The sequence below is a fragment of the Rutilus rutilus genome (genome assembly GCF_951802725.1).
Source record: "Rutilus rutilus genome assembly, chromosome: 1".
NCBI lineage: Eukaryota > Metazoa > Chordata > Actinopteri > Cypriniformes > Leuciscidae > Rutilus > Rutilus rutilus.
This window is the reverse complement of record NC_140209.1, coordinates 69,284,039-69,297,288: the sequence shown is the minus strand read 5'-3', so window position 1 is coordinate 69,297,288 and position 13,250 is coordinate 69,284,039. Positions and strand designations below refer to the sequence as shown.

Here is a 13,250-nt window from a genome sequence, read left to right as displayed (position 1 = left end):
GACGGTTGCATAGTTATAATTTTATCCCTGATATTATCAATCTTATAAGTGAAGAAGTTCATAAAGTCATTACTGCTGTGCTGCTTGGAACCTTCTGTGTTTGAAGCTTTCTTTTTCGTTAGTTTAGCCACTGTTTCAAATAAATACCTAGGATTATGTTTATTTTCTTCTAATAGGTTTGAAAAATAAGCAGATCTAGCAGCTTTTAAAGCCTCTCTGTAAGCAATCGAGCTCTCCTTCCATGAAATGCGAAATACCTCTAATTTAGTTTTCTTCCAGTTGCGCTCCATTTTTCTGGCTGCTCTCTTAAGGGCCTGAGTGTGCTCGTTGTACCATGGCGTTGGATTATTTTCTTTAATCTTCTTTAAGCGCAAAGGAGCAACTGTGTCTAAAGTGCTGGAAAAGAGAGAGTTAAAAGTTTCTGTTGCAATATCAAGTTTTTCTAAGCTATCCGGGATGCTAAAATGATGAAACTGATCAGGAAGATTATTAATAAAGCAATCTTTAGTAGCAGAAGTGATAGGTCTAACATATTTGTAACACGGAGTCGGCTTTGCAGCCTTGGCTAAATGTAATTTACACGAGACTAGATAATGATCTGAGATGTCATCGCTCTGCTGCAGAATTTCAACGGCATCAACATCTATTCCATGTGATAATATTAGATCTAGAGTATGATTACGACGATGAGTAGGTCCTGACATGTGTTGTCTAACTCCAATTGAGTTTACAATGTCTTTAAATGCCAAACCCAATGCATCTTTTTCATTATCGATGTGTATATTAAAATCACCAACAATTAGTACTTTATCTGCAGCCAATACTAACTCTGATAGAAAGTCCGCAAATTCTTTGATAAAGTCTGTATGGTGCCCTGGTGGCCTGTATACAGTAGCCAGCACAAATCTCAAACGTGATTTATCATTTTTACTATATATTTTTACATTAAGCACTAACACTTCAAAAGAATTATATTCGAAACTTGATTTCTTAGTGGTTTTGAAAATATTACTATAAATTACAGCAACACCACCCCCTTTGCGTTTCAGACGAGGTTCATGTTTATAACAGTAATCTTGCGGGGTGGACTCATTTAAAGTAATGTAATCGTTTGGTTTTAGCCAGGTTTCTGTCAAACACAGCACATCTAGGTTATTATCTGAAATCATATCATTAACAATGAGTGCTTTTGAAGTAAGCGATCGAATATTCAGCAACCCAATCTTTAGCATTTGCTCATCTGTATTATAGCTGTTTTTTATTTGTTGAACATCAATTAAATTTTTAACCTTAGATAGGTTTAAACATTTTTTGGATTTCCAAAATCGGGGAACAGACACAGTCTCTATATGATGATAGCTAGGTGAAAGAGGCTCTATGTGATGGGATTTATCTGACCTGGGTGACGCGAGGCCGCTAGCAGACGGTCGGTTTAGCCAGTCTGTCTGCTTCCTGACCTGGTGCCCAATTTGTCATGTTTGAGCTCTAAGACTATGAGCCATATTACTAGATAGAAGAGCAGCACCATCCCAGGAGGGATGAATACCATCTCTTTTCAACAGGTCAGGTTTGCCCCAAAAACTTTTCCAATTGTCTATGAATTCTATATTATTACACGGACACCACTCAGACAGCCAGCGATTCAGTGAACACAATCTACTAACTATCTCATCACTCCTGCGAACAGGAAGGGGGCCAGAGCAAATTACAGTGCCTGACATCGTACTTGCAAGTTCACACACCTCTTTAATGTTAATTTTGGTGATCTCCGACTGGCGGAGTCGAACATCATTAGTGCCGACATGAATAATGATCTTAGAGAATTTACGATTAGCATTAGCCAGCACTTTTAAATTTGCTTTGATGTCAGGCGCTCTGGCTCCCGGCAAACATGTGACTATGTTCGCTGGTGTCTCTATTTTCACATTCCGTGTGATCGAATCACCAATTACTAGGGCACAATCAACAGAATTCTCAGTGGGTGTTTCACTGAGCGGGGCAAATCGATTTGTTGTGGTAATCGGAACGGAAGAGTGGTTTTTTGATCCGCGACTAGAGCGATCCCTCACTGTCACCCATTTGCCCGGCTGCACAGGCTCTACTTCAGCTGGAACCGAATCATGTAAAGAGTTCACTATGCTAGGCGCATCCAAAATAGTATCTAAAGCTCTAGCACTCTTACTATCCTCAATTAAAGTTTGGATGCGTGTCTCTAATTCTGAAATCTTCTCTGTCAGCCTAACTGTCTCCTTACATTTATCACATATAAATCCTACATTGCCAACAGAGAAGTCTATGCTAAACATGTGACATGAAGTGCAGGTGACAATAACAGGACAAGACATTACTCACCGTGTTTGTTGACTTATTATTACTTACCTGAGCTTTTATGAACTCAAAGGCGCGAGCGCGCGAGAGAAAAAATAAATAAATAAAACAGCTGAGCGCACGGGTGGCGCGTTAACAGGCTAGCAGTAGCGAATTAGCGTGTTGTGTTAGTAGTAACGGAAGCTAGCGATGTCAATCTGAGATGTTGGGTAAGCTGTATTTAGTATAAACAACTACAAATTGTAGTAAATGATGGTTCAAAACAAAGAAATACGAGGCTAAGTCGGAGCTTACAGCACCGAAGCAAACACACTCACAGCAGGCAGCGAGGCAGACAGGAGCAATCGATCAGCTACTGAAAGAGATGCTTCCAGAGGTCATAGATCCTCTTCTTAATATCATTAATTCCTCTTTGTCTCTAGAATACGTACCAAAAAACTTTAAGCTGGCTATGATTAAACCGCTTGTTAAAAAAATGCAACTTGATCCTTCAGAATTAGTCAATTACAGGCCGATCTCGAATCTACCTTTTCTGTCAAAGATACTAGAAAAGGCAGTATCTTCACAACTATGTTCCTTTCTAGAAAGAAATGATATCTGCGAGGATTTTCAGTCTGGATTTAGACCGTACCATAGTACTGAGACTGCTCTCGTTAGAGTAACAAATGATTTGCTCTTATCATCCGATCGTGGTTGTGTCTCTCTATTAGTGTTACTCGATCTTAGTGCTGCGTTTGACACCATTGACCACAACATTCTTTTAAATAGACTAGAAAACTATGTTGGCATTAGTGGAATTGCACTAGCATGGTTTAAATCATACTTATCTGACCGTTATCAGTTTGTAGCAGTAAATGAAGAGATGTCTTATCAATCACAAGTTCAGTATGGCGTACCACAGGGCTCAGTACTAGGACCGCTGCTGTTCACTCTGTACATGCTGCCATTTGGAGATATCATTAGGAAGCATGGAATTAGCTTCCACTGTTATGCCGACGATACTCAGCTCTATATTTCTTCAAAACCTAACGAAACTTACCAATTCACTAAATTAACAGAATGCATAGCTGATATAAAAAATTGGATGACTCGTAATTTCCTACTTCTAAATTCTGAAAAAACAGAGATTCTAATTATTGGACAAAAAACTTCCTCACGTAATAACCTAGAATACTGTCTAACACTTGATGGCTGCTCTGTTAAGTCTTCGTCGTCGGTTAGGAACCTGGGTGTGCTCTTTGATACCAATCTTTCATTTGAAAGTCACGTGTCTAGTATCTGTAAAACCGCATTTTTCCATCTTAAAAATATATCTAAATTACGTCATATGCTCTCATTGACAAATGCGGAACAATTAGTCCATGCGTTCATGACCTCAAGGCTAGATTATTGTAATGCTCTACTGGGTGGTTGCCCTGCACGCTTAATAAACAAACTACAGCTAGTTCAAAACGCAGCAGCTCGAGTTCTTACCAGAACCAGGAAGTATGACCATATTAGCCCGGTTCTGTCAAAACTGCACTGGCTCCCTATTAAACATCGCATCAATTTTAAAATATTGCTGATTACTTACAAAGCACTAAATGGTTTAGCTCCGCAGTACTTGAGCGAGCTCTTAACGCATTATACTCCTTCACGTCTATTGCGATCTCAAAATTCCGGCCAGTTGATAATACCTAGAATATCTAAATCGACTGCTGGCGGTAGATCCTTTTCCTATTTAGCACCAAAACTTTGGAACAGCCTTCCTACCATTGTCCGGGAAGCAGACACACTCTGTCAGTTCAAATCTAGATTAAAGACACATCTCTTTGACATAGCGTTCACATAATACATTATAGACTTCTATAATTCAATGTTAGGCTGCATAGATTAGGTCAGCTGGAACCGGGAACACTTCCCATAAATCCTGATGTACTTGTTACATCATGAGAAGAATGGCATCTACGCTAATTTTAGTGTCTTTGTTTATCCCAAGGTTTTCCCGCAGCCTGCCGGATCCAGGCCGTTTCCAGATCTGATGAAGGACCTTCGCCTGGACCCGGTGTCAACGCAGTGCTGAAGTGCCAACTAGTCTCTCCCTATGGAGGATCCCTTTCCCACTCTACAGATAACGCGTCGTCGGGAAAACTCAATTTGCGTATCTACCCCGAATTGATAAAATAAAATAAAATTCTGAATCAAAACTATAAGGAAACACCAGTAATTTGTTTAGGTTTGGTTTGTAGGGAATTCCAAACCTGCACACATATATTCAAACGCACATAACTATAGAACCCGTTCTTAATGCGCATCTGAACGCCATCAGCGTTTCTCACAGGTTCGCGTTTAAAGTCTGTGTAGAGAGAATGGTGTCGTCTTGGCGGCCCCTAATTTAAAAACAAATGATCGTTGCGACGGAAGCGAATCAATCAAAACTAACTTTAGCCGGAAAATAACTTTATTAAAGAACCGCTATAAAGCCAAAACAATCTTACGTTAAATTATACATTTATCTCTGTAAAGCTGCTTTGAGACAATCTACATTGTTAAAAGCGCTATATAAATGAAAATGACTTGACTTGACTTGACTTGACTATTGACAGCACTCCAAATGTACAAAAAAATGAGCTCAATGTTAAAATTGACCGGGGTTCTCCTTTAAGTTACCGGCCATTCAGAACTTCTACAGTGTTATCGCTAGTGTTGTCAAAGTACCGGTACTTCGGTACCAAGTCGGTGCTGAAAATGTGACGATACCAGCATTTCTGTAGTACCGGGTATATTCGGTACCCACTAAAAGGAGCTGCTTTAAGTCGCTTCCGTGTTTTTATCTAAACGCGGCTCCAGACTAACTTTTTTACTTGGAGCACTGTCTGTAGCCGATATATACCAATATATAGTGTCTGTGTATATTAAACTGCAAAAAGACTATTTAAATATTAACCCTGCATGGTCTGCTTGTCTCTGTGTAAATGAATGGTGCAGACGCGCGGTTCCATTTACCTTACACACACACACACACACACACACACACACACACACACACACACACACAGAAGCACGAGTGACGCTCTCTGCTGCCTCACGATATGATGACATGATGAAATTCATCTCCAGAGCCACTCTGAGAGTCACTTCATGAGCATTTTACCGTTTAATTTGAGAAAAAACTATCGTAATATCTCACACACACACAGAAACTCAAAGCGGCAACCCGTCAAAATAAAAGTTCGGTTTAACTTGAAGAAATTGACAGAAATAATTATATTAGGCTACTGTGGTACAGTAGATTTAGCTACGTCTCCATGGGATTTTTTTTTATAAGCAATATTTATGTTTAAACAGCATGTAGCCTTTAATGCTTATGTATTACTTACTTATGATTACCATCATAAATAAAGTAATTGAATTGAATTTCATATTTTTTTCAAATAGTTAAATAAAATAGAAAAGTAGTTCCAACAGATTTTGCTGTGGTACCGAAATTGGTACCGGGAACCGTAAAATTTTAATGGTATCGGTGCCACTCGACCTGTCAGTCAACTCGTCACCGTTATATGCGCCTGCCACTCGACCAGTCACCGTTATATGCGCCTGCCATTCAACCCGTCACCGTTATATGCGCCTGCAACTCGACCAGTCACCGTTATATGCGCCTGCCACTCATGCCCGTAATTGAGCGCCTCTAGTGGCTCTTACTAAGCGTCGCGCCAGCCACAAGATCTCTCACAGTTTAGATCAACCAGACACTCCTATTGATGCACATGTGCAAACAGACAGTAAAATACTGCTCTTATTTGCCATCTTATCTTACATTTTATTCGCTCTTTTTGACTCCGATTGACACGCTGAAGCGAAAAGCAGGCTATTTTATAGGCTATTTTATTTCATTTTATTTACAGAATATCAATTTAAGGATGAGGTCTTTGAATTTGCATCAGCGAGAACTGCAAAACAAACAAAAAAAACTTGTTCAGGCAAAGAACAAAATTTTATTTTAATAATTCAAATAAATAGAAATTAGTGCATGGGTTTTTACCAATCGGTGACTCTACCAGTGGCCGTTAAAAAATCAACACCGGTACGGCAAATCCAACACAAATGGACTCATTTACTGAATTTAGAGCGTGAAATTGACAGCATTTTAATGATTAATCTAAAATGTTAAAATAAAAGAGAGGACACGGCAACGTTTTGCACTTCGTTGTTATTTTGACAGTTTTTTCGCACAAACATCTAATGCGAAAGATGGGAGCTATAAGACATTAATAACTTGGTTGACACAATTTTTACATAGACCTTTATCAGAATATCGATCACAAGTAGCCTAATAATTATGATCTACCATAACAACAATTTGCAACAAAAAAAAGTCAATAAAATAAATTCAAATAGATAGGCCTAGGCTATAAAACAAAAAACTGATGTAGTGAGGAATCTTCGTCTGCTTTTCCCTTCAGTAAAGTATCAGGCAGTAAAAGTGAGAGATTTTGAGGCAGGCACGACACTAAGGTGACGTGACACGCTCCATTATGGACAAAAAGAGCGAATAAAATATAAGATAAGATGGAGCAGTATTTTACTGTCTCTTTGCACATGTGCACCAATCGGAGTGTCTGGTAGATTTAAACAGTGAGTGATCTTGAGGCAGGTGTGACGCTAAGTTGTGGCTGGCGTGACGCTGATAGGTAACGTGACGAGCGTTGGTTCACAGACATGTTCGAGAAGGTTATCTGTTTGGGTGATCGGTGTAAGATGGGGGTCTCTTAAAGAGAGTTGGGAAATGAAGGAGGAAGTTCCAGTACTATGTCTTTGTGAGGTTTCTACAGCTTCTATAGTATCAGAGTCTATACATTATTTTCTCAACACATTCTCACTTACAACTCGTCTGAACGCTTTGTCAGGACTGCTTGGTGTCACTTTGTAACACACTGGGACCCCTTCAGCGTTCAAAAACTATTACAAACTCTCAGTCTCTCTCACATGCACACCAGCCAGGATGATTCTTACTGGTCCACTTACTTGAGTTTGTCCAGTGTGCAGTCTGGATGGTTCATTGTATCAGAGAGCAGCTTCACTCCTGATTCTCCTGGGTGATTGTAGCTCAGGTCCAGCTCTCTCAGGTGTGAAGGGTTTGAACTCAGAGCTGAAGCCAGAGCAGCACAACCTTCTTCTGTCACCAAACACTGAGATAATCTACAACAAAAGTAAGTGTTCATGTCAGTGTGCTTCATTTTTAGAGAATATACACTACAATAAACAACACGGCTCTTCAACCCATCGATTATCTTTACAAGGACCTCTGATTGATTACAATTAGTGATGTTGAGATTACCCAATTTCAAAATTGACCGTGATTACAATAGTAACTTGTGTGTGGCGTGCCCTCTGTCTGGATACTCTGTGAGGTTGTTACTATAGTAGCTGAGTTTACTAGGTGATTGTCTAGGTAAGGCAGGGTGCGTGCAAATCAACTTTCAGCACATGTGAAACTCTCAAATTGAAAACATGGTGGAACAATGCAATCTCTTGTACTTGCCGAATAAGCTATTTTAATAAGCTATTGTGGAATTCTGGCTATCTAAACATGATTCAGGAGTAGTTGAAGACAGGTATGCAATATGCAAAACATTTAGATGAAAAGTGTCAGCAAAAGCGGAGAACACATCTAATATGTACAGCACCTGAGGGATCATCACCATCCACGCCCAGATGAAGGTAATCATTTTACAAACATAATAAATAGCCTGTTACTTACTCCTATCAAATAATCACTATGAGCTTTGTTATTTTGATAAGAACAAGGTCTTAACTTTCAAATGAAACATTTTGACACTCTTTAATGCATATGACAGATCGCTATAGCCGCATATCTGTTTAAGCAGAAACATGGAGCGCACCTGAACTGATCATCTCTGTATCTGTGCATCTCTGCACCTGAACTGATCATCTCTGTATCTGTGCATCTCTGCACCTGAACTGATCATTGTACTACTAGTTTGTCATGAACGCTACCTCTGAAAATCCTCCCGTCTGCCACCAGTGGTCTCCCTCATCGGAGTATTAGCACTTGGACTACAAATCTCAGAACTCGCATACCTGGACTGATTGCTAAACATTTGTTCTCTATTTTATGGACTAGGCTATTTAAGCACTGAGCACGCTAAGCAAAGTGTGAAGTCTTGTTTTGCCATGGGTAACATTTCTGAGCTTTTTCACCAAAATTGACCAATTCATCAATTTAGAGATCCATATTGAAAATCTCATTTACTCTCAGAAACCAAACAGATTCTCTAATCCACTTAACCAAGCAAACTTCCCTATGGATGACACTGAACCCATGCAGATAGGATGAACACATCTGTCCACAAAGGAACGAGAACACAAGAACATCTAGGCACAGGAACAGTTTCTTCCCACAGGCCATTTCCCTTCTGAACAGTTAACATACCTTCCAAGGCATATTCATACTAATCAAAATACTGTAAATATGTTCATAATCTGTAAATGTTTATTCTGACTAAACCCAACTGTGGCCTTATACTTTTTTCATATTTTTTCATTTATATTTTTATTCCTAGAATTTGTATTACTATGTTTCTTGTTGTATTTGTATATGTGCACTGGAAGCTTCAGTACCAAGAAAAAACCATTGTGTATGCAAGCACACTTGGCAATAAAGCTCTTTCTGATTCTGAACATGTCCACATAAGATGATACCGAATATACATATTCGGTTTAAAACGCTTATGTTTACATGAACATTCGCTTGTGCAGAGCCGCGGGTCTTCCTCGCATCCGTTTATCTTACATCTAACAACTCAGCGACTAATTGTAATCAGCAGCAACTGCAATATAAACAAGATTAATAAACGCTTGCTTTTAGTCATTGACAAACTCTGGCAGGACAAACACAAACATCAAACACAACTCTGGCAGGAATTAGGAAAAACAACACACAAACCATCTGTCTATGATAGAGCAAAAACTAAACTAAAAAGTTCTGCGCATGGTCACCTGACCAAAGCTGCGATTTGATTGGCTGTCTGTTGCGTGATTGGAGCATGATCACTATGTCGGCTTGTTCTGTATAATTGTTGGATGTATAATACTGGTATCCAGCAGATGGCGCTGCTGACCTCCTCTTCTACAGTCATACTTGCACACAGCAAAGTCTTCTAGACATCCCCTTTCTACAGCCACAATCCATTCTTCAACAACCTTGGTCACACATTGCTATGGATTTTGTCACTGATCTCCTGGCCTCCCAGGGTAACACCAATATACTACAGTCATGAATGTTTTTCTAAGGCATGTCAATTAACACATCTACGTAAGCTCCCAACAGCTTTCGAAACAGTAGAACATTTCATCCACTACATGTTTCACTATCATGTACTACCTGAAGATATTGTCTCAGACCGGGGTTCCCAGTTCACATCTCAGGTCTGGACGGCCTTCCACCAATTCAATTTAAATATAAGCCTCACCTCAGGATATCACTCACAATCAAACATCAAAGCGAAAACCTAAACCCAGAACTCACAAGGTTTCTTAGATTATACTGTCAACAGAATCGGTCGGACTGGAGCAGCTTCTTACGCTGGGCTGAATATGCTCAAAATTCCCTTAAGAAACCCTCCACTGGCATTACCCCTTTCCAATGTGTCCTGGGATTTCAAACACCTCTATTTCCCTGGTCAAGGGAACCCTCTGAGTTACTGGCCATTAATGACTGGCTCTGACAGAGCAAGACAGTGTGGAACCAAACACACGTCCAGCGTCAACGTGCAGCAAAAAGATAGAAGAAACAAGCTTATCATCACCATCGTTCCAACCCCAATTATGTATTTTTTTGTGTATTTGTGTAATTATGTATCTTGATTTTTCACTTGATTCTGTGAGTCGGGGTGAACACCTGTGAACAACCCAATTAGGCAGCACTAATCGAGTCTCATGAATGTAGTCACACTTTTGTTAAGTAAAAAATTACATTGTGGTTTGTTTTTCACCAAATACTGTCAAATGCCCCCCAGAACACTTGGAATATATGACACGTGTTTCATGTGACCATTGATACTTTTGCCTCTTTTCTTAGCTTGATGCTGTTCGCTATAGGGCTGCAACAAACGATTATTTTGATAATCGAATAATCTAACGATTATTAGAACGATTAATCGACTATTCATCGATTATTTCGCAGACTAATCAGTACGTTTGGAACGATTATTCAGCCTTTTCAATTAGTTAAAACACGGAATTATACATAATCTAACTATAATATAAAAAAAGAAAATCACTTCAGCTTTTGAAATGGTTGTTTTAATGAACTTCGAGCAACTAAACAGGTCATTCTCTTTAAGTTTTCAGATTTCTGTCCAACTCAAATCACACACAAATGCTCTCTAAGCATTGTTTAAATATTCTGTTCTCTTTCAATAGAAAAAAAATAAACAAAAAAAATTATCAGCTGCATTACAGACACACTTAAGGCGAGACACTACAGGTGAATAGGGTAAATTTTTTAACTAGCAGATATCACCATGAAACTTTCCCAGTTGATTACCTACATTAAGATGAGAAAAAAATGTATTACAAGTTTTCTGTAATTGAATGTTTAAATATGCAAATCAGGCAATATCTAATCAAATATGCACTAATTTGCATATATTTTAAAAAACGATATCTGAGTATTGGATAAAGCCAGGTTAAAAATAATTTTTTCATTGTGTTCACATATTAGATGGGAAAAAAATTACAGAGGGATTTATGGATATCTACTTTTGTTATCCTGTAAATCAGAAAATACTGTCAATAGCCTTAAAAAAAAGATTTTCGCCATGTTTTTTGGAATAAAATGTTATATAAATCAGGCTAGGAATAATATATTTACAAATCCCTCTGTAAATGTCTTCATAATATAACTAGGTACAAGTCTGGAAAGCTTGGTGTATATAGGTGCTACTGAAGTGGAGATTTCGTCCTTGGAGTATGAGAGAAAAGTCATTTTGAGAAAACGGGCTTTAAAGATTTTTCATCAGCCAATGAGATTGCGCATTCAGCCCTTTTACTTTCACGATTGGTTGCTGATAGAAAGGAAATGACCATATTTGGATCCGACAGGATTGTACACAACAGAGAGAGCTTCCTAACGGTGCTTCTGATGACAGGCTGACGGCAGAGATCGCGGAGCAGCACGTTGATTAAGAACGCGAACTTTTGTTGAATTTATGAGAAATCTACAGACGCAAACAGACAAAGTGTAATAAAATAAAGACCTAAATGTGTATTTCGGACTTTTTTTCAACACAAGTCTGAAAGAAGACATGTTATTGAAGACAAATATCCCCAAATCTCAAAATTGACCAGTAAAAAAAAAACGATGTTTTTGCCTGCCGTGTCTCGCCTTAAACTGCAAACAATTATTATAAGAATCTTTTTTTTAAAAAATTGATATGACAATTGAGCTGAGCTGACAGAGACATTCTCATTCACCTTTTAATTTACAGTATAAAAAATGAACTGACATGATATTCTTCATAACATCTCCTTTTGTAAGTCTTCATGAATATGTAACAAAATACAGGCAAGGGATAAGACTGTAATAACGTTACCTAATAGAGCTACAATAATAAAAACAGCCCCGACTCCTAAGCTCGATCAAGCTTTATTCTATGCAAAAATGAATCATCACATTACTGTAATTATATTATTATTGTTAATATTATTGCTATTATTAGTAGTATTGCATTCTCTAAAAAGAGATTTACTGCTAGTTATTTAGCTTCAGCTGGAGAATATTCACCTCTCACCGGCTCGTCTCGTGCCGGGTTTTTCCTCTTTAAGTGTTTTAACATGCATGTTGTGCTCCCGTGAAAAGCAAGTTCCGCCTTGCATGTATTGCACACAACAGCATTCTTGGTTTGCAGTTTTGTGAAACTTTACACACCTTACTAGTTCGGATTCGTTTGCACTCCGTCATAATTCGCGCTGTGTTTTCTTCTACCGCAATAGCATTTGTAACGGCTGCATTACACTCTAGCGCTACAGCGCCGTAGCGGTCAAATCGCGATATTGCAGGCCCTTACATTAGGTCATGTGGGATCAAACAACTACTCGACAACAAAGATATTTGTCGACAATTTTTTATTGTCGACGTTGTCGACAATGTCGACTAATCGTTTCAGCCCTAGTTCGCTATTCACTCCCATTATGTGAATGGGTGTGAGCTGGAATTATTATTTTTTATTATCCTTCTATAGTCCAAAAAAAAAGAAGGGCACACTGCATTAGAACAGCAGCAGGGTGAGTAAATGATCACTTAATTTTTGGGTGAACTATCCTTTTAAGTGAGTTGCATAGAATATTAGAATATAACACAATGACATATATATATATATATATATATATATACACATATATGACAGCTTACTATTATTTTGCCCAGATCAGATGAAATCCCCTTAAATACCTCAATTTGTTGAGTTGACAGTTTGGACTCTTAAGTCCAATAGAGAGCAGCCTCACTCCTGAATCCTGCAGGCCATTGTTACTCAGGTCCAGCTCTCTCAGGGAGTTTGATGATTGTAGAACTGAAGACACAACTTCACAGTGCTGATCACTGAGATTACAGTCTGTTAATCTGAAAAAAATAGAGGACTCTGATTAATGCTGGTGTCCCCACCAGCCTAAGTGTACCAGAGCCTAAGGCCCACCAGATCGCACGACTTTCTTGGTTAACCAAGTTCAACATAAAAGATCATTGATTGTCACATTGATCACATTGATTGTATGTGTATAATGTTTTAGTTCCTTGTTTATACAATCCTTTATAGTGGAAAAAAGAGTCTTGTAAATTGAATAGTGTCATTTGAAATTATTTTTTTTATTTTTGTTGGACTTTTTGCCTTATTGATTGATAGTAGGGGTGTAACGGTACG

General features: G+C 38.5%; 1 protein-coding gene across 2 annotated transcripts in view; it reads right to left on the bottom strand.

Annotated features, from left to right (window-relative positions):
- LOC311295295 (NACHT, LRR and PYD domains-containing protein 3-like) overlaps positions 1–13,250 on the bottom strand; it is an 85,806-nt gene that overhangs the window by 40,292 nt on the left and 32,264 nt on the right. For both annotated transcript variants that reach the window (XM_084416605.1, XM_084416604.1), the window contains exons 5-6: positions 12,782–12,952; positions 7,333–7,506 (exon numbers count right to left, since the gene is read on the bottom strand). In XM_084416605.1, coding sequence (XP_084272731.1) covers positions 7,333–7,506; positions 12,782–12,952 — 345 coding nt within the window. The remainder of the gene's footprint in view (positions 1–7,332; positions 7,507–12,781; positions 12,953–13,250) is intronic.